At 46.0% G+C, this 27,653-nt stretch overlaps 1 protein-coding gene across 4 annotated transcripts in view; it reads left to right on the top strand.

The window, feature by feature from the left end:
* Positions 1-27,653, top strand: part of Stk32b (serine/threonine kinase 32B) — a 254,592-nt gene that overhangs the window by 182,057 nt on the left and 44,882 nt on the right. For all 4 annotated transcript variants that reach the window (XM_059275781.1, XM_059275784.1, XM_059275783.1 and 1 more), the window contains one exon: positions 19,959-19,996. In XM_059275781.1, coding sequence (XP_059131764.1) covers positions 19,959-19,996 — 38 coding nt within the window. The remainder of the gene's footprint in view (positions 1-19,958; positions 19,997-27,653) is intronic.

Here is a 27,653-nt window from a genome sequence, read left to right as displayed (position 1 = left end):
GGATGGGAAGTGGATGACCAGGGCAGAGCATGGGACTCTAGGGCTGGGAGCTTCTGCTAACCCAGTGTTGACACAATGGCTTAAAGCAGCACAGCATAGCTACTGAACTCGACTGGCTACAAGGCAACTTTTCAGTAGGAAATGTGACCTTGGCCAACGTGTTACATAATCTCTGCCACTGGGACATGTAAATCAAATAGCTTTAATTCCATCCCAACCATGCTCTGGTGACTGTCCTGCCACCTTGGAGTAGTAGGTCCCTGAGGAGTGACAGAGCAGGAATATGGTATTCCCTCTCCAGAACTCATTGGAGTTCGGTACCCAAAGGAACAGGACTGAAAGATGATGACATCATCCTGCACATGTTTGGGCCTTGAGGGCTCCTTCACATGGAGGAATTATCATCACTCAGAACTGGGTTAATTTTGGTAGGATAAGCTCTCACTCTTGTGGAACTGAATTGGTTACTGGCAGAGATTGGGATGTTATAGAGCAAGGCTGCATCTCTTGCTCTTCCGTTATCCTCCATGTTGTGATGAAGCAGGAGGCCCTCACTAAGTGTGGCCACCTAATCCTGGACTTGCAACTCCCAGAACACTGGGCTAAACAACCTTATCTCCTGAGTAAATCACCCAGTCTCAGGCATTCTGTTACAGCCATGACTTAAGACAGGTAGATTCTGCTTATCCCAGGAGAATTTGCTAACTACAAGCCCAGCCTAGTCCACTTTAAACCCCTAGTCTTCTATTATCCAGAGCATTCTCCATCTGCAGTGTGGGACAGCTTATGAGTGAGGCTTATCCCCAGTTATGAATGAAAATATCCAGGCACAGAGAGGTGGTAGCATGTCCAAATGGTTTATTTGGCCTACACTTCTGGTTCACAGTCCATCACTGAGGGAAGTGAGGACAAGAACTTAAGAAGAACTCAAACTAGAACTCATGGAGGAATGATGCTTGTTGGATCAGTCACTCCCAGGCTCATGCTCAGAGAGCTTTCTTGATCAGCCTAAGCCCACTGGTCTAGGGCTGGTGCCACCCACAGTGGGATAGGCCCTCCTGTACCAATCAGCAATCAAGATAGCAAATTTGGACAACTGAAGTTTCCTCCTCCAAAGTGACTCTAAGCAGGGTCAAATTAACAGGGCTAACTAGGATACCCTGGCACTCCCTTGGTCCTGTCTTCATATAGCTAGATCATGGATGTGTTGGTTATATTTGTCAAGGCCGAGCATTCTTTCTTCAGGAGCCCTGAAGTATTCAGCAGCCCAGGACTCCTGGTCCCTCCCTGCCCTTAGCTCTTTCTCACTTATAAGATATTGTCATTGCTATTTGAACTGCCATCCTTCCAAGAAAAGTGTCATTAATATTTCATCAGACATGGGACTCAAAAGTTTCCAAATGTTTGGAAAGGAGGTGATGGCTCTACTTCCATCTTTTCTGGATCAATGAACTGTTTAATAAGATTTCAGCTTCATCTCTGCCTTACAGTCATGACCATACAATAAACACGTGCATTGAGCCCATGGCCCCAGCATGAGGAAGGGGAGTCTCTCAGACTAAAGGTCCACTTTTCCTCTGCCAACTCATTTCACAATTCAGATTGACTTATGCAAGTGGTTCCGTGCTAGGAGTGGAAACACTAAGAATTGTTTGCTTGCTTGTTTGTTTGTTTGCTTGTTTGCCTTTTTTGCCATGAATAAAGTTATTAGATTGGTATGAGCACTCCCGAGCCCCTGAGAAACAGAGGTCCTAGAGCTTGGTAGGGAGCCTCATCTCATTCACACCTGAAGTCAGTAAAGGTTGCCTGATTTGAACTGTGAGTCAAGCACATCACTCACACAATCAAAAGCTGTGATTGGGGTCAGCCTGGGGCATGGATGGGCTTTCTGACATGGAAGAAACTTTGGAGCCATGGTTCTTCTGTGTGGAGGCAACCTTGTCAGCAAAGAAAGAGGAAGAAGCCAAGCTTTTGACCACTCAGGTGCATGACTAGAGATCTGTGTTAGCCAGGGCTTGGGATGTCCCTAATCAGGCCTGGAGGTGATGTCCATGTCTCCATTGTGAATCTCCCTCTTCCTTCCTTCCTTGCTTATCAGTTGGCCAACTCCACCAGGACGTCTCCCAAGCACACCCAACTCAGCATGTCCAGCGTGGACACCACTATCCTTCCTTCCTTCCGCTGGGCCTCACTCAAGCTTTGCATCTCAGAGAAGGGAGTACCATCAAGTAGTGGCATGACCATCCACTTCCTTGACTTCTCCTCTAGTCCTATGGGGCTCCTGGGAAGGCCTCTGTCATCTGCCTCATCTTTCCCTGCCAACCTCCTCTGCAGTTCCGTCCTCCACCCTCCCTGTAATGATCATCCTTCAGCAACCTAAGAGTGTCAGCACCTACCTGGCTTCTTCCTGGTTCCTAAAGTCATGATTACCAGATGGACTCAGCCCTCATGATTTCTGCCCTGTTTTCAATGATTAAGTGACTGTCTTAGTTAGGGTTTTATTGCTGTGAAGAGACACCAGGACCATGACAACTCTTATAAAGGAAAACATTCAATTGGGGCTGGCTTACAGTTCAGTGGTTTAGTTCAATATCATCATGGCAGGAAGCATGACAGTATGCAGGCAGACATAATGCTGGAGAGGTAACTGAGAGCTCTACATCTGGATTGGCAGGTAGCACAAAGAGTAGAGTGAGTCACTGGGCATGACTTAAACATCTGAGACCTCAAATCCCACCTCCTGTGACATAATTACTCCAACAAGGTCACACCTCCAATAATATCACTCCCTATGAGTCTATGGGGGCCATTTTCATTCAAACCACCACAGTGACCGTACTGTATCCTTCTCAAATTATCATCTGTCTGAGACCTCAAACTATTACCTCATATGGAAATAGGATCTCTGATGATGTAATTCAGGCAGAGATGAAATGAGATCATGCTAAATAAGGTGAGCCCAACTCCAGTAAACAGGCCCTTAAAGAAAGGGAAAAGGCCACAGCAGGCAGAGAAGGAAGCAAGTGATGTGAAAAGGACAAACCTCAGAGCTCTAGGAGCCCCCCAAAACTACTTGAGGCAAGAAGGACTCTCCCCTAGAGTCCGCAAAGGGAGCAGAGGCCTGCAGACACCTGGAGACTGAACTCAAGCCAGTCAGTTGTGGTAATTTGTTCCAATGGGACAATGCGTGCTACACAGGAATTCCAATGAATTCTCTACTTTTAAAATTCTTGCCATATCTGCATATTTCCTGGTATTGATAACTCAGTGTTCTCTAATAGTCTTAATGCTTTTGGCTATGACACATTAGTTCCAAAAATGCAGTCAATCTGCTCTTCAGAGAAGCAGCACTGTTTGTTATGACTATCAAGTGACTGTTTCAGTCTGTTCAGACTGCTATACCAAAGCACCTTACACTAGATAGTTCATTAACAATGGAAATGCATCGCTCACAGCTCTTGAGCCTGGAGAGATCAAGGTCAAAGCTAGCAGGATCAGCTTTTTCCCTCAGATGGTGTCTCTGTTTCCTCACCAAGAGAAAGGGCTCTTCTAACCTCTTGGGCAAAGGTACTAATTCCTCAGTGCAGGAGAGCCCACAGGACCCAGTCACTTTCTAAGCACCACCCAACATCCCTTTTTATTTCACTTGGAATTGGGTTTTTGAATGTGAATGGGGCATTAATACTCAGACTACAAACATGTATCAGGTCAAGTCAACATAGTGTTTAGGCTGGCAAAATGGCCTAGTAGGTAAACGTACTTTCTACTAAGCCTGCCAACCTGAGTTAGGTTCCTGGGTTTCTGAGTGTGGGAGGAGAGGAAAGCATTGTTACAAGCTGCCCTCTGTCCTCCACACATGAAGTGCGTGTGCACACACACACACACACACACATACATGCACACACACACACACACACACGCACTCACATGAATGCACACTCATACAATGTAATAAAAATAAAACATAGCATTAGTCCTTCCTAGAAACCACTGCTTACCACATAAGTTGCTTCTTTTCTTTGCTAGAAGGAAAGACTGACAAGTGTCTGAGATCAAAGAGATCGATGGCTGAATCAATGCCACCACCTCCTCCATCTAATTAGGAAGGAATGTAAACTTCCAGAGAATAACTTTTTCCTCAAACATGACCCAATGAGACTGAGGGAGGTGGGTGTGTGCTTCCTGAAGTCACTGCCTACCCTGCTGGCCCTCATGGTCCTTCACAAAACTTGGTAATTCTCAGCCATTTCAAACCCATGCTTGACCTGGCCCAGCCGCCTCTCCCGGTTTCTCTGCTTACAAAGCCTGATGTAGCTCATCCATCTTTTCTCCCAATAGAAGACATTAATCCCAGGACTTGCTATGCTGGCACTCAGCCACTGAGCTGCATCTCTGGCCCGATTTGTAATTTTTATTTTGAGACAGTCTCATCAAATTGTCCAGGCTGGCCTTTAACTTGTAATCCCCCTTTCTCAACTTCTTATATATTATGGGCATATGTCACCACACCCTCCTGGCACTCTTTAGTGTTTCCAAAGTACTTGTCCCACCACTGTGCCTCTGCACACAGCATTTCCTGGCAGCTCCCCTAACCCTCTCTCCCTTGGAGGCAGACACAATGATTAGCCCACTTTATAGATGAGAAAACTGAGACCTAGGGCTATTTGGTTTGGGGTAGAATCCAAAAATGGCTTTCAACACTGACAGTCCAAGACCCTGCAACTTTCATACATTTTTAGCAGCATGACCTAGTGGATAAATCTGACAGCACCTGGGCCCTAAAAATAGGAACCCTCGTGGTATCTGTTCATTTAGAGAGTGCCATGCAGACTCTGCTTGCAAACCAAGGCTCCCTAGTAAAATAGGACAGAAATCCCTCCTCTTGTGATACCACTCTGAGCCCTGTGGTCAGCCACGGTCAGGTGGGGGTGATGGTGGTGTTTGTATGCTGTCCTTCTGAGCTGCATTTGTTCTGCTAGTCTCTTCCTCTACTACCCATGTAGATTCATTCATGAGCCACCAGGTGAATACCCCTCCCCCTTCATGCCAGTCAAGCTGAGAGCACCTGGCCCCTAGTGTCCAAGGGTCTCAGAAGCTGAAACCCAGCTTCCAGAGAGAGCAGGTATGGCCACCATGGTCCTATGTTTAAATGAGCTTGCACCTCATGCTGGAAGTATGGGGGTAGAGATTAAGATTTCCCCAAATCTCCTTTTCTGCAGGAGCCCAGGGTTCTCAGCCTCCCGTTGGGAGGCAATTCAGCCAACTATGTCTGCCTGTGGCATGGTACGCTTTCTGTTGCTGCATGGATACCTTGTACTGGGGGATTTAGACAAATGAGATCCATGGTGCTCAATGTGTCAACACTAGTGAGGGCCTTGTGTTACATCAGAACACAACACGAGAGTTGCATGAGGAGGCTGAGCAAGCTGTTGTTGGCTTGGGTCTCTCCTGAGCTCTAGAGGGAACCACCCTCATTACCTTGTGTCAAGGCCCCACTTCCAAATCCTTTCAACATGATTTGGAGGATGAAGGGACATATTCAAATCATAGCACCCTGTAAGCAGAGCAGGGCTGTCACTCCCCACTGTGTCTGGAAGAAAATGCAGGTCTGGGGCCTTGCTTACAGAGTGGGAGGCTGTGACTGGCCCAGGAAGTTGAAGTTCCTAATGCTGCTGACCTGTAGCCAGCTGGGAAGCCGAGAGGCAGTCAACCCAGCTCAGGTCCAGCCCTTCCAGGTGGGGCGGCACGTGCATCAGTTCAACCACAGAACCCATGGTTAGTTTTGTGTTTGCTGGTGCTGTCCTTGGTCCTGCAGACAAAACCGTAGGAAACCACTAGCTCTCGCACAAGCCAGTTAGTAAGTAAGCCACTCAGGTTCAGGGATGGGGATATGGAAAGAAGCAAAGGGTGGAAGTGGCAGGGTACTGGGGTGCTGAGATCAGCATAAAGAAAAGGGGGGTCCATGCATATCTGAGAATAGCCCTTCCAGGTAAGGGTACAGCAAAGTGAAAGCCACAGGGTAAAACTCTGTTCAGCTATACAGCCTGGAACAGACAGATGGAAGCAGACGCGGACAGACAGATCTTGGTTACCAGGGCTGGGAGGTGGGGAGTGGGCTCTGTAAGTTTAGCCATGTCTGACATAATAATCCCAGGTAGGACAAACCATACATATGATGAACCCGTAGGAAAAATTCCTCCTGCCTTGTATTTCTACTACTTCATTCCTGTTTAGATGAGCAAATTCCTGCCAGTATATTGACCCATCTTCAGTTTAGCCACCTGCCTCACAGTCTCACCTTGGAGCCACAGGCTGTACCAGATAGCCCAGGAGGTCAGTAGTAACCATACAGTCTGGGTGCAGGCAAGTGTATTCTTCTAGGCTTCCACGGTCTCAGTCACATAACGCTGTATCGCTCAGAACTCTCTTCACAATGTGGTGCGTACTATTTCTCACTTCTTCAGCAAGTGACTCATGAGAGAGGCTTGAGCAGAGGGTGGCTGCTGTGTGGAGATGGCACACAGGGTGTCAGTGGAGACACTGCTCTGCGGTAGGAGGAGGGGGACCTGTTGTTCCGTTGGCTGGGGACTACGAGGAAAGGAGGGATGAAGATTGACTTCAGGGGATACAAGGTGCTGAGGGTTTAAAGTGAGAGAGAAAGTAGGAATGGGAGGGGGGAACAGATTCCTTGAAGGGCCACATGCGAATGTTGGAGGGTGACTCAGGGTGACATTAATTATGGTAGCTCTATTTTTCTCCTGCGGCATCCCACCTCAGGGTTCAGGCACCAGGCAAGGAAGCCAGTTCTAACTGGTTCTTGGATTCTGATGGGGAGATCAGGAAAGAGTTCAGAGTTTGGGAGAGGAAAATGGACCTGAGATGTGGAATCTGAGCTAGGATGAGGACATGGTGCACAGGACTGAAGGAGAAGGTTGTGGAACGCAAGGCCGGTGTGAATGGAGATAGGCACTGAGAATACTGAACTGAAATGGTCTGTGCCTGAGCTTGAAATCTGTATGTTAGAGCACATCTCAGGCTGTCAGCCCATGGCTGCAGGGCCCCCTGGCAAACATCCCCCCCATCCATTCTCACTGTTGCATCCCAACCACCCCCATCACACCATGCTTCTTCAGGGGTTTCCTCCTGAAGAGCTCTAGGTCTAGTGGAGCAGGCTGCCTCAGGCACAGACCAGTTAAGTTCAGTACTCTCAGTGCAAATAGAAAAGAGCAGCCTGACCTTGGGAGCGGGTCGTGAAATCTCTGGGATCTAGTGATGCCTCGGCTCACAGGAAGGTGGCTCTCTAACCATGCCTGTGGAGATAAATGCTTGCCTGCCTCATCCATGAAGGAAGCCATTGTTTCTAGTACAAGTTTGCCCATTCTGAAAGTGTCAGATCTCTAGAGATGTGCGTGGGAGAATGGAGGCAAGAACAGCTGCTCAGTCACCCAGTTCACCTCAGGCCTGTGGTGGACAAAGCTCTTGAGCTGAATTAATTAGTGTCACCGTATTGGTGGCCTCTCCTGGCATAGCTAAGGAAGCCACCACCCCTCAAGCAGGGCCTGACTGTGTATGGAGCAAGAAGAGAGTGAGGTTAGCAGTCACGTGGGGCTTCATGTTACATGCAAGACATCACTCCCTTCGTAGCTTGTATACATTGAAAGAATTGCTCCCACACTTGAAGCTAGCCACGGGTGTTTTCTACACACATTCAGTATGCTTGCTGGCCATCTTTAATGTTCTTAGTTGACAGGTTTCAAGTTTGCATCCACATCTTGGTGTTCCCCTTTAATTTCTATGACTATATTTGAACAGAGAACTCAGAATTTACTCACCAGGGCTGTTGACCCAAGAGAACCATGAGAAGACTTATGAAAGGGAAGGGACAGGGACAGTTGTGTTTTGCAAAGCCATTGGTTCATAGTCTAAAAGATGTACAACTTTTGTATGTGAAAGATGATAAATACAAAGTATCCTGAATTTCAAAGAGTGTCATTAAAAGAATAAAGAGCAGTAAGCACATATCTCAGTTTCCCACTGAGAGCCCTTCAGCATTCACCCAATCAGAGAGCATTGACCCAAGACTTACCTAAGGGTGACAGCCAATTAGTATCTAGAATATACAGAGAACTTAAAAAACAAACAACCCAATCAAAAACTGGAGTGTGGATCTGAACAGAATTCTCAATAGAAGACATAAAATATGACTAAGGACTATCTTTAAAAGTGTTCAATGTCCTTAGCAATTAGGGAAATGCAAATTAAAACCCCTCTAGGCTTTCCAATTGTCTCCATCCCTGCCTGAGATCACCAGTGTGGAATATTAAGAAGTCCCAGCAAAGGGCAAAGGCAGAAGCAGCCTCCTGGCCCTCCTTGGCCATCTATCTCTGCTGTTTGTAAAAATAGCATGCACAGCTGACATTTTACGATGTTCCTGAGCAGAGGTTGGGGTTCATTCCAGGGCAGGCCCGGGTTTGATAGCCTCCCGGGCATACATTCTATTGGAGTGTCATCTTGCCTGGCTTGGAAATGATGAATCTGTCTTCAGCAAATATGGTCAAAACCGCCCCCATCCACACCACGCTTCTTGTGTCCTTTGTGAACACACAGCAGCTCATTTTCAGCAGGGAGATGCTCCAGAGCTGAGATACAATCACTGTGAAAAATAGACTTGGAGGAAACAGACCTGGAAGCGCTGAACGAGTCTCTGATAAGATGTTCTACCCAGAAAGAACTCTATTAAATCCCAAGAGTCCCACCCCCACCCCCACCCCCACCCAGGCCATCACCTCTTCCACCCAGCTTGGTCCATGCCTTGCCCAGAAGATCGAATGCCAAAAAAGTCTAATTCTCTTTCTAAAAGATGGAGAACATGCCCTGGAGTTCTTCCAAGCACCTTTAAAAAGCTCCTGTAGCGCCAGCTCCAGCCTGTTTTAGCACTCAGTCTGGGAGGCACACTGAGCACTGGACCAGTGCTCCTGGGAGCCATGGTGGGACAGCAGCTGTGCCTCCCATTTTCCAGATGAGGAAGCCAAGGCCTAGGGTAGAGTGCCCAGGACCCCATGGCTAATGTAGTATGGCCATGCAAGTAATTGCCACTAACTTGAAGATTTTCAGTCAGCCATGTTTGTATTCTAGAATTCAGGCCCAGCTCTTCTGAGTCCTCTATTTAGAGGCTCATAACTACCAGTTGGGTATACCCTGGGGTCCTCTCCCAAGCTCTCAGGGTGCTTGATGAAGTTTTGTCACTGTATCTTAAAACTGAAGTTCCTACATTTAAGCTACTTACTGACTGGAGGCTGCTCTTGTCTCCTGGGGGCCCCTGCATGACCTGGCCTTGTGGCATTGCTCTTGTCTTCCAAGACAGTACAGGCCACCACTGCATCTGCCTCAGCAGATTCTGAGGTAAGGTGATGTGCTTGTGAGCAGGAAGTCCCATACATTCTGCTGTATGACGTAATTAAAGGAAATCAAGGCCACCCATCACCTTGGCCATGTTCCACGGGATGGGAGCCCATTGCAAGACACCACTGTAGCTAGAGTTTTCCTGCCTGGCCCACAGTCAGGACAAATCTCTCTCACCCGCCAGTCCCACAGCCGCTCAGACCCAACCAAGTAAACATAGAGACTTGTATTGCTTACAAACTGTATGGCCATGGCAGGCTTCTTGCTACCTGTTCCTATAGCTTAAATTAATCCATTTCTATGAATCTATACCTTGCCACATGGCTCGTGGCTTACCAGCATCTTCACATGCTGTTTCTCATCATGGCGGCTGGCAGTGTCTCTCTCCCTCAGCCTTCCACTTACCAGCTTTATTCTCCTCCTTGTCCCACCTATACTTCCTGCCTGGCCACTGGCCAATCAGTGATTTATTTATTGACCAATCAGCAACACATTTGACATACAGACCATCCCACAGCACACCACCTCCTCCTCTGGGACTCTGGCTGCCTTGTGTGTAAAAGGAGAATCTGGAGCCTGGTGGTGGTGGCGCAGCATGCCTTTAATCCCAGCACTTAGGAGGCAGAGCCAGGAGGATCTATCTCTGTGAGTTTGAGGACAGCCTGGTCTACAGAGCGAGATCTGGGACAGACACCAAAACTACACAGAGAAACCCTGTCTTCAAAAACAAAAAACAAAAACAAAAGAGGAGAATCTGCTTCTTGTCCATTACATGTCAGTCTGTGTCACTGAGCTCCCACCAGGACCCTACCAGTCTCCACCAGACCCTGGTTTATTCTCTTTAAAGCACCTACCTGTCCCAGCTTGCCATTGGTCATTTGTCATATACTTTCTCCCTGGGTCCCTCCTAAGTTGCACGTCCATTGGTCAGTTCTGTTTCATTCTGTGTGCACTTGGGGAGCATAGAGGCAGGAGACACCCCAGACATTTGAGCCTCCACCTTGTTCTAAGAACAGACACAAAAGGAATCTTCTATGCTCCAGGTATCTAATCCATTCAGCAAAGGAAACTGAGGGACAAGGGACAGCCCGACTGGCAGGAGAGGGGCTGGTATCTGAACCTAGGCAATCTGAGCCCTCAGCTAGACTGCCAGACAGAACAGCTCCTGTCCCTGGTCACATCAGAGTCCCGTTTTCATGGTTCAGTTTGGGGCAAGCAAGGCCCTTCTGGTGTGGCTACAGAGCTTGGACAGGCAATGGACTCATCCAAGGTTGTACAAGAGTCAGTGAGCTCCCCACCTGCCCATGGAGCCTAATCCCCATCAGCTCATCATCCACTATGCCAGGGTGGACAGCAAATTGTCACAGAATTGGGGGCTTAAAAACCTGGAATCCCCTCTCTTCCAGGTCTGAAGCCCAAAGCCAAGTGCATTCAGGGCCATGTTTCCACCCACAGGCTCTGGAGGGAAGTTTTCCCTGGCTTCTCAGCATGTGACTGCCTCTCTTGGATCTCCATCCATCTCTGCAGACTGCCTTGTTCCTTGTCTGTGTATCCATTCTATCCACTCTAGAAAGACCAAATTCACTGGGTCCAAGATGGGGCATGATTCCAGGGTAATTTCATCTTTAGAGCCTCTGCCAAGGCCCCATAACCAAACAGGCTCCAGCTCTGGGGTTATGGGTGGATACAAACTTGGTGATACTGTTCAGGCCTACATGCCAGACCATGTTTTTTTTTTTTTTTTTAGTCATCCCAACCATATGCTAATGCTATGCTTGGGCACTGACCCTGCAGGTGATATGGGGTTCATGCTCCTTGGACCTAGTTACCTTCTCCTCAATTTCCACAACTCAATAAAGGTCACCCCAGTCTTCACACTATCCTCAATTTCAAGCCTTAATGTGTGCTGCTCTCTTCTCTTTCTTTCCTTTCCTTTCCTTTTCTTTTCAAGGTGCATTCCCTCATGATCCTCCTGCCTCACCCTCTTCATTATTTTCCTACTGGTATACATGCCACCACAGCCAGGGTCATTCTTTCCTTACAATGTCTCTTGTTATTTTAAAATTTTACCCTTTGAAAATTCCATACATGTGTCTAATGTCTCTTAACCATATCTACCCCGTGGCCCCTCTTGGCCCTCCCCCAACACATCTCCACCCCAACTTCATACTCTCTTTTCTCTTTTTTTTTTGCTATAAAATGTAGAAGTTATTTAATGTTCTTTAATTCATTATCTCATACAATACATCCTGACCACAGTCTTCCCTCCCTCCAGTCCTCCCAACACTCCCCATCTCCCCTCTCCCATAGATCCACTGCTCCTCCATCTCCCTTCAGAAAAGGGCAGGCTTCCCAGTGATATCAACTGAACATGGTGTGACAAGATGCAGTAAAACTAGGCACAAACCCACAAACCCACAAACCTGGATGAGGCATCCCAGTAGGAGGAAGAGTCCCAAGAGCAGGTGAAAGAGTCAGAGACACCCCTTCTCCCTCTGTTAGAAGTCCTATGGACACCCCAAGCTAAACAACCACAACATGGATGCAGAGGACCTAGCTCAGACCCATATAGGCTCCTTGATTGTCTCTTCAGTCTCTGTGATCCCCTATGAGCCCTGCTTAGTTGATCCTGTGGGCCATGTTTTCCTGGTGTCCTCAACACCTCTGGCTTCTATAATCCTTCCTCTATGTCTTCCATGGAGTTCCCCAAACTCCACCTAATGTTTGACTGTATCTGTTCCATCAGCTGACAGAGGAAACCTCTCTGATGACAATTGGGCTAGGTACCTATCTATGGGTATAGCAGAATATCGTTAGGAATCATCTCATTGACTTTTTTTTTTTGTCAGTCATGTTTGGATTTTTTTCTAGTTCCATCCATTTGCCTAAAAATTTAGTGATGTCATTTTTTTCTAACAACTGAGCAAATGTATCACACTTTCTTTATCCATTCTTTGGTAGAGGTGCATCTAGATTGTTTCTAGTTTCTGGCTATTATGAATAAAGCTGCTATGAACATAGTTGAGAAAGTGTCTTTTTGGTGGGATGAAGCATCCTTTTGGTATATGCCCAACAGTGAAATAGCTAGGTCTTAAGGTAGATTGATTCCCAAATTTCTGAGAAATAGCCATATTGGTTTCCATTAATGGCTGTTTAAGTTTGCACTCCCATCAGCAGTGGAAGAGTGTTCCCCTTTCTCTACATCCTTGCCAGCATGAGCTGTCACTTGTGTTATTGATCTTAGCCATTCTGACAGGTGTAAGTTGAAATCTCAAAGTAACTTTGATTTGAATTTCCCTGATGGCTAAGGATGTTTAACATTTCTTTAGCTGTTTCTCAGCCATTTGAGGAGGTTCCTCCATTGAGAATTCTCTGTTCAATCTTGTACTCCATTTTTTAATTCCCCAGTTAATTGATGCCTAGTTTCTTGAGTTCTTTATATATTTTGGATATTAGCCTTCTATCAAATGTGGGGTTGGTGGAGATCTTTTTCCTTTCTGTAGGCTGCCATTTTGTCTATTGATGGTGTTCTTGCCTTACAGAAGCTTTTCACCTTTATGAAGTCCCATTTATTAATTGTTGATCTTAGTGCCTGAGCTATCCATGCTCTGTTTGGGAACTTGTCTCCATGCCAATGCATTCAAGGCTATTCCCCTCTGTCTCTTCTATTAGATTCAGTATGTCTGGTTTAATGTTGAGGTCTTTGATCCACTTAGACTTGAGTTTTGTGCAGAGTGTTTAAATATGGATCTATTTGCATTCTTCTACATGCTGACATCTAGTTAGACCAGCACCATTTGTTGAAGATACTTTCTTTTTTCCATTGTGTATTTCTGGCTTTTTTTTAATCAAAAACCAGGTGTCCATATTTGTGTGGATTTATGTCTGGGTCTTCAATTTGATTATATTGGTCAATGTGTCTGTTTTTATGCCAATATCATACAATTTTTATTATTATAGCTCTGTAGTACAGCTTGAAATAGAGATGGTGATACCCTGGCAGTTATTTTATTGTTCAGGATTGTTTTACCTATCCTAGGTTTTTGGTTTTTCCATATGAAATTGAATACTGTCCTTTCAAGGTCTGTAAAGAATTGTGTTGGAATTTTGATGGGGATTGTGTTGAATCTGTAGATTGCTTTGTTATGATGGCCATTTTTACTAAGTTAATCCTACTGATCCATGAGCATGGGAAATCTTTCCATCTTCTGGTATCTTTTTCAATTTCTTCAACAACTTGAATTTTTTGTTATACAAGTCTTTCATTTGCTTGGTTAGGGTTACCCCAAGATATTTAATATTTTTTGTGGCTGCTGTGAATGGTGTTGTTTCCCTGGTTTCTTTTTTTTTTTTTTTAAAGATTTATTTATTATGTATACAGTATTCTGCCTGCATGTGTCTCTGCAGGCCAGAAGAGGGCGCCAGATCTCATTACAGATGGTTATGAGCCACCATGTGGTTGCTGGGAATTGAACTCAAGACCTCTGGAAGCACAGGCAGTGCTCTTAACCCCTGAGCCATCTCTCCAGCCCGTTTCCCTGGTTTCTTATGCAATTTGTTTGTCATTTGTATATAGGGGGTCTACTACTGATTTTTTTTTTTAGTTGATCTTGTATACAGCCATTTGCTGAAGGTATTTTTTTTTCATCTGTAGGAGTTCCCTGGCAGAACTTTTGGGGTCACTTATGTATTCTATCATTTCATCTACATATTTCAACTTCTTTCTTTCCAATTTGTATCCCCTTGATCTCCTTCAATTGTCTTATTGCTCTAGGTAAAACTTCAAGTACTATATTGAATAGATATGAAAAGAGTCTTGTCTTGTTCCTGATTTTAGTGGAACTGCTTTGAACTCTCCATTTAATTTGATGTTAGATAATAGCTTGCTATAAATTTCTTTTATTATGTTTAGGTATGTCCCTTGCATCCCTGATCTCTCCAAGACTTATTGTGAAGGGGTGTTGGATTTGTCAAAGGCTTCTTAGGCATCTAGTGAGATAATCATGTAGGTGTTTTTCTTTCAGTTTGTTTATATCTGGATTACTTTGACTTTCATATGCTGAACCATCCCTGCATCTCTATGTTGAAGCCTACTTGATCGTGGTAGATGATCTTGTTATGCTCTTGGATTTGGTTTTCGAGTATTTTGTTGAGTATTTTTGCATCAGTGTTCATAGGGACATTGGTCTGTAATTCTCTTTGTTAAATTTTTGTATTCTTTTAGGCACCAGGGTGACTGTGACCTCATAAAATGAATTTGCCAGCATTCCTTCTGTTTCTATTTTGTGGAATCATTTGAGGAGTATTGAAAGGCTGGTAGAATTCTGTGCTAAAACCATCCGGCCCTGGGCTTTTTTTTTTTTCTTTTTAGTTGGGAGATTTTTAATTTCTTCTATTTCTTAGGGGTAATAGGTCTATTTAAGTTGTTTATCTGGTCATGATTTAAGTCTGGTAAGTGGTTATCTAGTACAAATTTTTTCCATGTCTTTTGATTTTCCAGTTTTGTGGAGTACAGATTTTTAAATTATGACCTGTTGATACTTTGTATTTCCTCAGTGTCCATTGTTATGTCCCTCCTTTTGTTTCTGATTCTATTAATTTGGATATTCTCTCTCCATCTTTATTTAGTTTAGATAAAGTTTTGTCTATGTTGCTGATTTTTTCAAAAAAAAAACAACTCTATGTTTAAGTGATTCTTTTGTTGTTCTTTTGTTTTTATTTTATTGATTTCAGCCCTCAGTTTGACTATTTCCAGCCATCCCCTCTTTTTTGGGTGTGTTTACTTCTTTTTGTTACAGAGTTTTCAGATGTTCTGTTAAGTTATTAGTATGAGAACTCTCCAATTATTTTTTAGATAGGCACTTAGCACTATGAATTTTCCTCTTAGCACTACATTCATTGTGTCCCATAAGTTTGGAGGTGTTGTACACTTTCATTGAATTCTAGGAAGTATTTAATTTTTCTTCATTTCTGTCTTGACTCAGTAGTCGTTCAGAAGAAAGTTGTTCAGTTTCCATGAGTTTGTCAGCTTTCTGTTGTTTCTGTTGTTGTTGAAATCTAGCTTTTATCTATGGTGCTCTGAGAGAATGCAGGGTGTTATTTCAATTTTCTTCTATTTGTTAAGACTTGCTTTTTGACCGAGTATGTGGTCAGTTTTAGAGAAAGTTCCGTGAGGTGCTGAGAAGCTATGTTCTTTTGTGTTGGGGTGAAATGTTCTGTAGCTATCTGTTAGGTCCTTTTGGCTTATAATGTCTGTTAGCTCTTGTATTTCTCTGTTTAGTTTTTGTCTAGATGACCTGTCCATTGGTGAAAGTTGGGTATCGAAGTCTCCCACTATCAATGTATGAGGGTTGATGTGTGGTTTAAGCTTTAGTAATATTTCTTTTACAAACATGGGCAACCTTGTTTGGGGGGGGGGGAAATAGATGTTAAGAATTGAAACATCATCTGGTGGATTTTTTTTCTTTGATGAGTACAAAGTGCCCTTCTCCATCTCTTTTGATTAATTTTGGTTTGAATTAAGTTTTATTAGATATTAGAATGGCTACACCAGCTTCTTCTTGGTCCATTTCCTTGGAAAATCTCTTCCAACCCTTTACTCTAAGGTAACATCTAGCTTTGATGTTGAGGTGTGTTTCTTGTATGCAGCAGAAGGTTAGATCCTATTTTTGCATCTTTCTGTTTATTTGTGTCTTTTTATTGGGGAATTGAATCCATTGGTATTGAGAGATATCAATGACCAATGATTGCTAATTTCTGTTATTTTGTTGTTGTTGATGGGGGTGGTGGTGTAGATGGTGATGGTGATGGCATGTGTGTGTGTGTGTGTGTGTGTGTGTGTTGTGTGTTCACTTCCCTTCTTTTGGTTTTGCTAGTGTAAGATTTATTTCCTAAGTTTTCATTAGTGTAGTTAACCTCCATAGGTTGGAGGTTTCCTTCTAGTACCTTTTGCAGGGTTAGATTTGTTGATAGATATTGTTTAAACTTGACTTTATTGTGGAATATCTTGTTTCCACCATCCATGGTGATTGAAAGTTTTGCTGGGTATAGTGGTCTTGGTTGGCATCTGCTGTCTCTTAGAATCTGAAGGACATCTGTCCAGGACCTTCTGACTTTTATAATCTCCATTGAGAAGTCAGGTGTAATTCTAATAAGTCTGCCTCTATGTGTTAATTGTCCTTTTCCCTTGTTCTGTATGTTTGGAGTTTTGATTGTTATGTGGCAAAAAGACTTTCTTTTCTGGTCCAATCTATACAGTATTCTGTAAGCTTCTTGTATCTTTATAGGCATGTCCTTCTGTAGGTTAGGAAATTTTTCTTCTATGATTTTGTTGAAAATATTTTCTGGGCCTTTGATCTGGGATTCTACTCCTTCTTCTATTCTTATTATTCTTGGGTCTGATCTTTTCATACTGTCTTAGGTTTCCTGGATGTTTTGTGTCAGGAATTTTTTAGCTCTAACATTTTCTTTGGCTGATGCATCTATTTCTTCTATTGTATCTTCAACACCTTAGATTCTCTCTTCCATCTCTCGTATTCTGTTGGTGATACTAGCGTCTGTAGTTCCTGGTCAGGTACCTATATTCTTTCTTTCCAGAGTTCCCTCAGTTTGTGTTTTCTTTATTGCTTCTATTTCCATTTTCACGTCTTGTACTGTTTTATCCATTTCCTTCAATGGTTTGTTTTTATTGCCTTTCTTTTTCCTCTTTCAGGGCCCCTATCCTCTTCATAAAGCTGGTTTTGAGGTCTTTTTCTGGTGCTTCAGCTGTGTTGGAAAATTCAGGACTTGCTTAGGTAGGATAGCTGGGCCCTGGTGGTGACATATTGCCTTGGCTGTTGGTTGTTTTTATGCTGGCATCTAGGCATCTGGGTGATTATAGATATAGGTACTGATTTCTGAGTTTGTCTTTGTTGAATAGGTGTTTTGTTCCTTGGTTTCTGCTTCCTCTTTGGTCTTCTGGCCAGAGTGACCTGTAGTTGAGCAGAAGGACACCACCCATGTCGGAGGCTGGATTTCTGATTGCTGGGGTGGTTCCTGGTTAAGTGGGGATTCTCGGCCTGAGTTGAGATTTGGAACACAATGATGAGGAGGGGTGGGAGGATTGGGAATAGGTGGAGGGGGAACCAACAGAGTGAGTAGAGTTCTGGCAGATTACATGGCCTGTGGTCAAGCAGGGTGCTTCTACCTAAGAAGGGGGCTGGGACAAGTGGGGAGGAGAAGAGAGGCAGTTGAGGGGAGTTGGGCAGGCACTGAGACAGTAGAGAAAGTCTGTGGGTGGGCTGCCTACTGGGAGTTCTGGTGGCTGGTGTGGCCTTTGGTTGAGCAGGGGGGTCTTCACAGGAGCTGTGGGATGAGATACCATGACAAGGAGTGGAAGGACACTGAAAGAATAGGGGTGGTTCATGGGCAGGCAGCCTACCTGGAGTGCTGGCAGCCAGCATGGCCACTGGTTGAGCAGGGTGCTTCTGCTGGAGTTGTGAACTGGGATATGGTGACAAGGAGGGGCAGTGTGGTTGGGGGTGGGCTGCATGGGCACTGAGAGGGTAGGGAAGGTCCATGGGCAGGTAGCCTACCTGGAGTTCAGGTGACCAGCATGGCCTCTGGTGGAGCAGGGAGCTCTGGCCAGAGTTGTGGACTGGGATCTTCTTTTTTTTTTTTTTTTTATAACACATGGAATCTAATTAGTGCTGCCCATATGAGCATGAGCGTGAGGCCATCCACTGAAGCATGGGCAACATACCAGTGACCACTTCCCACAAGGAAAGATGACTCTCACATCCTCAGCAGCCATCAACTTCCAATTAGTCCCCAGCTTGGGGTATGACATTGGCAGCCCCTTCCCCTCCCTGCTCAAACTTTTAAATGGCTTGATAGTGTACAGGTTGCCCAACTGCAGTATTTGTGAGTACACATTGAAGAGGTAGTGGGTTTCATTCTGATACTTTAATTGATGCTTATATCACATTCCTGACACATTTATTTCCCCCTTGAGAGGTCTTGCTGGGAGCCCCCTGGGCAGGGAGCTAGCATTTGCTGACCTAATTTTCACACACTGACACTGGAACCTCTGTCTCTTGTTTTAATTTTCTTTGTTATCAAGTTCTTCCCTCCCTTAGGGCTCCCTTGTCATCTCCACACACAGTCTCTTTGGTCCCATGGATGTCTTGTGACCCTGGTGGCAGAGCCTGTTCTCATCAAAATTTGTGGGTTTGAAAAGTCATAATGAGAATCAGAACTGAAATATAGACCCTGTGCATTTCTCTCCTCCCCTGGAAGAGATTGCCTGGCATCAGCAATAACCCTGCACATCTCTCCAGGTAGAGTTAATATTTGATCAACTCAGGGCAGTTACTCTTTATTTCTGAGCCAGCTGTCATTAGTCACCTCACCACAGCTGTGACATTAATTCTAAATATGTGGGGTATGTGTCTCTGAAATCTATGGCTGAACTGCTGCATCGAGTTGGGGGACTGAAGCTTGCCTACCCTTCCTTCCCCATGCCACTCAAATTTCATGTGTGCACACAAGTGACTGGAACCATGCTGGGTTCCCAGATGAGCGGATCAGAGAGCAAAGCCCTGTCTTTACAAAGTGCTTCTTGGTTTGGAGAGGATCTTTTCTAGCATGGTGACATCAGATATCAACTAGAACTTTCTAGAAACCTACTCCTATCTAGATTGTGCTCTGTGTGGTTCAGTTTCCTGAGAAGTTCAGCAACCTGCTCCATGAGGGCCAGATGGTGAGTTCTTCAGTCCTTTGGAAGCACTAAAGTGTCAGAGATTAAACTTGGTGTGGTGTGGTGTGGTGTGTGTGTGTGTGTGTGTGTGTGTGTGTGTGTGTGTGTAGGGCAGGTTGGTGTCAAGTGTCTTCCTTGATCACTCTACTGTTTTTAATGCAGGATCTCTCCCTAAACCTGGAGCTCATAGATTCAGTTAGACTGGGCAGTGAGCTCCAAGATCTGCCTGTGTTCACCACCGACTAGTGCAAGGGTTATAGACATGTGCAGTGAACCTGGCCTTTATGCGAGTACTAGGGTTTCTAGCTCAGCTCTTCATGCTTGCACGGAAAGGTACCTCACTGATTAGCCATCTCCCCGGCCCCTTTGGTTGTAGTTCTACAGTGCTTTATCCTGAGTCTCTCCTTGTGCTCACAAAGTGACACAGTGGGGTCTCCAGGCACAGAGACTGGAGGCTAGCAGGGTGGAGAAGTCCCTCTGCCTGCTGACACACGGCTCATACTTCATCTCCCATCTCTGTTATGACAGGAAACATAATGATTTCAACACACAGGGTGACAGTTTCTTCTGAACATTATAGCCAGCGTGGAAAGGCCCAACATTAAGAATGTCCCAAAACAAAATAGTCAAACAATCTGCTCAGGAGTCCAGAAAGAAGTTCTGACTCCTCAGGGATCCCAATCTAAGACTTACTTCAGCCCTCTGAGGGGAGGTAATGGGAGAGACAGCACCCTGGAGTCCCCTCTGTCCTGTATGCCTGAGCCTGGGGTGGCCCCCAGCTGGCTCCGGGCTCACACCTCTGCCTGTGTTTCTCTTGCAGAGACATCAAGCCGGACAACATCCTGCTGGACGAGCATGGTGAGTCTTCCTTGGTCCCCCTTGGGAAGCATGGTCCCCCTTCCCCAGGGCCCCAATGCAGCCTGGGGCATGGAAGTCGAATGAGGGGTGGAGGAGTGGATGACAGGTGCTGGAGAAAACACTTAACTCTGTTCCAGTCCTGACAGTGACATGTGTCAGTTTCTGGACAATGTCCTGTCCTGGTAAGTTGAGCTGAACTATTTTCAGGCATCACCTCTGAAGTCATTGCTGTTTGTATCCTAGTTTGAGGATGCCAGGGCACAGTGAGGACCAGAGAGTATGAGATTATAGTAATGCCATAGTCCTGTGTAGGGGTGCAGAAGGTCTGAGGGCAGGCATGTGAGGTGCTGGAAGTACCCCTCCTTCTGTACCCCCTTTCTCTGTTCAGGCACACTCGAGGTCAGGTCATAGAAGCAGGGGAAATGAAGCTGAAAAGAGGTCCCAGCACCTCTGCAGGGGTTCCCAGGGAGGCGGAGCCTTCAGGACAGAGAGGCCCACACAGTTGGTGCTGAGCAGCGACCACTGATACCACGCTGATGGAGAGGACCTCTAGGTTCAAACTGTGGACAGCAGAATCCAGGCAGGACCACCAACCAATTCATTGGAGCTCTTAGCCCTTTCATTTGTGAGAACTGCTTTAGCATGGCAGCAGGGAAGCCCAGGGCCACTGATTGTTCCATAGATCTGGTGTGATCCATTCATGTGATCTATGCATGCGATGCCATGCACAGTCTTCCCAAAAGCTGCTGCACAGAAAGACCTAGGCAGGCAAGCTGTGGTTCTAGCCCTGTGGGCCTCACAGTGTTGTGTGGATCAGATAAGCTACTGAAAGCCAGGAGGCATGAGTAGGAGGGCCAAGGGGAGTCACTACAGGGAAGGTGGATGAGGATGCAATAGGAAGCACTCTGAGGAACAGCCAGGGGGAAACAGAGCTTTATCTCACAGTCCTACCTGAAGGGAACGGAGTCTCCCAGGGCCTCATTCCCCCATTGGTCTCTCAGGGCCTCATTCCTCCATTCAATGTTTGGGGGTTCATCCTGAAGAACAAGAGAGCCACTGAAGAATAAATACCAAGTGGGCTTAGAGAGATGCCAGAGCTACTGCATGAGAAATGGACCAGTGGGAGCAGATTAGCCCCATGGGACCCCCAACATGAGCAGCAAGGGAACCTGTCTGTCAGAGCCTGACATGCCAACTGCATGGGGGCTGCTGTAACTATGCATAGGGATCTGGAAGCTTTACTCTTAGACTTCTGAGATGGTCATTGGATACAGACACCATCTTCTCCCTGGGTCCTCACTCATCACTCTGTGGATTGCTGTGTCCTGGTCTCAGGGTGACACCAGGCAGATTGCATTAGACCCACCTCACTGGCCTCATTTTTACCACTTGAAACATCAAATCTCCAAATCCACTTGGTCTTCAACTCCAGGGGTCTGTGGTTTAGCATATGAACTTTGGGGACACCATTCACAGACAAGCAATGGGGATGGGAGCCCTGTGTACCAGCAGGTCTGCCTTCAGTCGCTGGCTCCATCATTCTTAGAGGCTGCAGGTACTTGGGCTGAAGGCTCCATTTAACTCCCAGGATTCAGGGGAAATTTCCTAGGGACTCTTGGTTCCCACAATTAACTCAGGCCAGTGACAAGCCAAGATCTCTCCAGTCAAAGGAGAGGTATGATGTACAAGGTTCCCAGGACACTGTGTGGATCTTGAAGAAGCCAAGAGGGATTAGGAGGAGGCTTTGATGGACAACTTTACTACTTCTACCCAAAGCTCTGGATTTAGTTTTCAAGCCTGCATCTGCATATAAAAACCACCCAAGGGACTGGGGAGATGGCTCCAAAGATAAAGCTCTTGACAGGCAAAAACAGGAGTTCCATCCCCACTACCCACGTAAAAATTTGAGGATAGGTGTTATACATTTGCCATCCCTGTGAACTGGAGACAGGTGGACCCCTGGGGCTTGCTAGCCAGCCAGCCTAGTCTAGTAGGCAACTAGATGCCGGTGTCTGTGTATCAAAAACACAAGGTGGATGGTGTCTAAACAGAAAGCCCTGATGAACAGCAAGCCCTGAGGGTTTCTTCTGGCCTCTACACTCATGCATATGCATATGCATGCACACCTGTGCATATATGCTCACCTGCACATGTATGAACACACACACATGCACACACACACACACACACACACACACACACACACACACACACACAGGTTCATGTCTCCACAGGTGACTAGGGATTTCCTGTGACCTCATAGCGAATAGAAGTACCTGGGTCCTGAAGCCTTGGAAACAGGCAGTGAGGTTCCTCTCAACTCCACAGGGCATGTCACACCTTTGCTAGACATTGGGGCAGGAATATAATTCTCTGTATCTTTGATTATTTATCTCATGAGTTTTTGTGACTATTACATCTTCTGAAGCTTTTTGTTGAGTATGAACATAACCAGGGGCAGGACCCCTCATATTCCTAAGTGGGTCATCACATGGCACATTCGGACAGCACCCACCCACCCCTTTTGAAAACCACATTAGGAAGCGATTTATGGAGCAGGGAACCCTGTGTTGCTATTCGTCTCATTAGGTGCCACCTTGGAGACAAGAGAGCTGCATTTCAATGAGATTTAAAAAATCAGTAGATGTACACATGAATATTTTATTGATGATGCTCAGATCTGCTCATTCCACAAAATCCAAAGCTCCCAGGCAAGCTTCCCTACTCCCTCCTGGTCTCATAGGGTAGGCTTTGGTCTTAAGATAGAGCTGAGATTTGGAGTCTGAACCAGCAGCCACGGAGAACAACCATGAGGGAACAGAGCTAAAGGAAGACAGGCATTTGGCAAGAAAAGGTGATGGGGACCTTGCTGGGTGACTAAGAGCTCCTAGCAGTGTGGACCTGGCAGATGTGAAGCAAAGAGGAAAAGGTGTGCCCATGTTCGATTGAACAGTCAAGCTGGGTATCTACCACATCATTTTATAAGCATAACCAAGGAGCAGTCAGCTGGCTCACAGATCTGAGAATCAAAGTGCTGCAGGCTAGACTGGGATAGCCTTGCTACTAACACTAAGTCCAGCTGTATGGTGATACTTTATTTGTACTGAAATGTGATTTTATTTGTATGTTAATAAAGTTGCCCAGGGGTCAGAGCTATTAGCAAGCCATAGTGAAAGCTGGGCGGTGGTGGTGCACGCCTTTAATCCCAGAACTTGGTAGGCAGAGCTAGGTAGATCTCTGTGTGTTCAAGGATACAGCCAGCATTGGAGACACACGCCTTTAATCTCAATACCAACCATAGAAAACCTGGAGGTCTATACAGACAGGTAGTGACTAGGAGGTCATGTGGTTGGGTTTACAACCAATGAGAAGGCAGAACAGAAACTCTATAAAAAAAAGACAGACACAGGAAGTAGCTCTCTTTCGGAGAGGTAGGACCACCGTGACAGTTAAGGGTAAGGTATTTAGCTCTTAGCTATTGCTCTGATCTCTTGGCTTTCATCTCTGTATTGGCTCTGTGTTTCTTATTTAATAAGACAGTTGGTTACATCTACACAGCTGGGTTGAAGCCACCCTAATAAAAGTGGCTGGTTGCTTCTAGGACTAAAGCTCTCTGACTGTCAGCTGACCCACAGTGACCTTGGGTGCCTGACTCCCTGGGTTACTCAGCTCTGCTTCTCTAGCTCAGGGAGGGCTCATTCCCCATGGCTTTCTCATGGCTGTTTCAGAAGCAAGGACAAGATGAGCTGAGCCCAGGCATGCCTGGCTCACTATCTCAGTGGACACCATTTCTATAACTAGCTTGGGTTTTACACATGCCCCATGCACAGAAGCAGCCTGCAGCAGATGGGTTCTCTTAAAAGCCCTGTATTACTTCTTCACAACCATGTGATGGGAAGAAGCCAAATTCCACAAAATAGAAGGCACTATCAGGCAAAGGCATGCTTTAAGAACAATCTTCTTTCCCCAGGAGCTGAACGAAAGCTTTGATAAGCTTGTGCGTGGATTTTGATTGGCTTTCTTTCTTTCCTGCGGTAAATCGTTGTGATCTCCATACAGTTAAGTGGCTAGAACACATGAGCTGTATGCAGCGCCCAAGATAACAGATCTGTGTGGCAGATCAACAGCCACCCTCCCGCCCTACAGCCCATGCAGAGAGCCCAAAAGCACAGCTATTTTTAGCAGTGAGCATAGAGGAGCAGGGGCAGCCAGAGCCATGGGCAAGGCTGCTGCTGCCTCTGGTTCTTATCTCTCTGGGCTCCCAGTTGCTTCATCTAAACAGCACCACTGAGCTCTGTCCTGGACATGGTGTGGATCCTGAGAGGCAGCTGGGGTGAGGGAGATACTCAGGAGTGACATGCCCCAAATTGCAACTGGATGAGTGTGGAAGGAGGTGGCCATGGGTGCCATCACTTCCATTGTAACACCCGGCCTGTTCCTCCACTCTGTGTCTCTGCGCCTCTCCCAGGGGTTCCCTGGAGGTCAGTGCTCACCACCATGGGTTCCAGAGGTAGGCCTAGAAGGATCCATGTTACAAACCCATGGACAAGACCACTGTCAACCTCTGGGAGTACTGGGCTATCTCTACAAGCACAACAAAGACAAGCAACAGGATGCACTTGCTGGGCCTGGAGCTAAGTTACTCAGTAACCTCTCAGCAAGTCATTTCTTTTCCAAGCCAGGCCCTGGGAATGGAAATGAACAAGGCAGGATTTCTGGACTCAAAAAAAAAAAAAAATGAGGTGAAGGAAGTTGAGATGACAATGGAGGAGAACGTGGGTGTCCATAAGAGAGTCCTAGTCCAGGCTCTACTGGAGTGAATAGAGTGTTCCACCTTCAATTCATGTGGCCAGACACTGGTCATTATATTTAAAGTGAGGACTTTCAAAGGTGGTTGGGTTTGGATGACATCATGGAGATAACACCTGTGATGTTTGAGTGAAAATGGCCCTCATAGGCTCATATATTTGAATGCTTAGTTATCAGGGAGTGGCACTATGAGAAAGATTAGGAGGTGCGGTCTTGTTGGAGGAAGTGTGTCACTGGAGGTAGGCTTTGGGGTTTCAAAAGCCCATGCCAGGCCCAGTTCATTTCTCTCTGTCTGTGGATCAGGATGTAGCTCTTAGCTACTTCTCCAAGATCACACCTGCCTTCCTGCTACCATGTTCCCAGCCATGATGACAATGGACTAAGTCTCTGAAACTGTCAGTAAGTCCCCAATTGAATGCTTTCTCTTATGAGAGTCTCCGTGGTCATGGTGTCTCTTCCCAGCAATAGAACACTGACAAAGACAACACCCTACAATGGGACTGGTGTCTATGCAAGGGACTGAAGGCTCTGTGTCTACCCAAAGCAAGCAGGGAACTAGCTTTAAATCAAGAAAGCGACTATGTTCAGCCTGCTCCTGTACTATAACATAATCCCTTAAACTGAGTAGCTTACAAATCATAGAAGGTTACCACAGCTCCAGAGGCTGGGAGCTCAAGATTGAAGACCAGCAGAGGCAGTGTCTAGTGAGGACTGCTCCCAAGAAGGAGCCTTGTTGCTGTACCCTACAATAGCAGAAGGAGGAAGGGAGAGGTGGTGACTAGTGTGACTAGTGGCACTCAGTCCATTCACAGGGCTACCTTGTGTCCTAATCACCCCTAAAGGTCCTACCTCAAGTACACAAGGGATCGCCTTTCAACATGTAATTTTGGAGGTGCTGTGGTTTGGACACAGAATGTCCTCAGCTGGCTTGTGTGTCTGAGCTCTTGGTTCCTAGGTGGTAGTGCCCTTTGGGAAGATTGTGGAACCTTTAGGAGGCAGAGAATTATGAGAGGAAGTGTGTCACTGGGGCGGGCCTTATGGTTTTACACCTGGCCCCAAGCCACTTCCTGTTCCATCCGTGCTTCTGACTGTGGATGCACTGTGACCAGCCCCAGTCTCCTGCTCCTCCCACCACGGTTTCCCCACTGTGATGGACCATGTCCTCCCTAAACTGTGAGCCAAAGCCAAACCTTCCTTCTTGCCACACATTTGGTCACAGCAACAAGAAAAATAACTAAGACACCAGGGCACGTGCATCTAAACCGTATCAGGAGCCCTTACCCTAAACCCAACCATGCTGGCACCTGACCTCAGGCTTCCAGAAATACAAGGAGTACACTCATGTTACCTAAGCCACCCAGTTCCTGGTGTTCTGTTACAATAGGAGAAACGGACCAAGTCACAGAGAAAGCACCCCCTGGATTAGTGAGCTCTCCTCTGGACTCAAGTCTATCAATAACAGAACTCATGGGTCAGGTTTTGAAAAAGGAAAGGAAGTCCTCCAGAGGAGGGAGCAGCAGGAAGTCCTCCAGGCAGAGGAGGGAGCAAAAAGAAGTCCTCCAGGCAGAGGAGGGGCAACTCCTTCCACATGGTGTCAAAAGCTGGGAGGTGAGATGGCTCTCTGTACTTTCAGAGAAGGGAACAAAGTACATCAGAGCATAGGATATGCAAATAAGGCTGGGAGGATTGATCATTGGTTGCCACTCATTAGCCATGCTAATGGTTTTCCCACAATGCCCTGGTCTCCTTTAAGTTCTACGTGTTTTCAGTTATGGAAACGAGTTACCTAACGCTCAGTTCATCTGTACACTGTGCCATACAGTGTGCCTCCTAGGAACGCTTGCTCAACACTAGTTTTCACATCTAAACTCAACCATCGATGCACAACAGGAAGTCACAACTCATTGATTAGCACCCTGGGACAGCAGTAGTGACAGCAGCAGTGAAAGTCCACTGCTCATTGCCCACTGTGCACAAGCTGTCCCTGAGTCCTCCAACCACATTCCAGAAAGAAGTAAATCAGGTCCAGCTGCCTGGGCTCTGAGGTGGTGGGAGGATAGCATAGTGAGGAGCTCCGTTTCACTTACACATGCATCTGCTATGCTGTGGGACTCCGAGATGTCTCATCAGTAAAGGTGCTTGCAAGCAAGCTGGATGACCAGGGTTTGATCCCAGGAACCCATGTAAAGGTGGAAAAAAGGAACCAACTCCACATAGTTGCCCTCTGACCTCTACAAGTACATTGTGGTGTGAATGCCCACACATACATCATACACACTGATGATAATAACAAACATTTTAAATTAAACTATAAGGGATATTAGTACCCTCCTCCCAGGAGACTTGGGGATGAGCATGTGCTCTGAGGTCTGCTCAGCAGTTGTGGAGCCCTGTGTAGCTTACACTGAAAAGAGATTGCTTTTTTTTTCTACTGTTTCCCACTTTGCTTGTTTTTGTTCTTGTCCACATAATCCACTCATGGCAGGGACCCAAGGTGACCTTCAAAATCCAGTCAGATTAGATCCAAATCTTCTCAGAAAGATTAAGAGCCAATGTCCCTACAGCCCCAAGGGTCCAATACCTGCATGCTCCCTTGCCCTGCCTTGTCCTAAGTCTTTTCTCCTCTCATTAACATAAACAAAAACTTGAAAGAAAATGAGCTAATGGTTGTGATTCCAAACACAACATAGATGTTAGGGTGGGCTGTAGATACAGCTAGGGAGACCGGGGCAAGAGGAAGTATCTACAAGTTGGGAGGAGGGGTAGATCCAAGTTGCTCCCAGAGGTATCTTCTAGGCAGGGAGCTGTGCTCTCGCTGTGGCTAGGGGATGTCCTTCTGAAAGTCTCC

This window comes from Peromyscus eremicus, chromosome 10, assembly GCF_949786415.1.
Source record: "Peromyscus eremicus chromosome 10, PerEre_H2_v1, whole genome shotgun sequence".
Classification (NCBI taxonomy): domain Eukaryota; kingdom Metazoa; phylum Chordata; class Mammalia; order Rodentia; family Cricetidae; genus Peromyscus; species Peromyscus eremicus.
The sequence above is the reverse complement of the archived record's forward strand: the minus strand, read 5'-3'. Positions and strand labels throughout refer to the sequence as shown.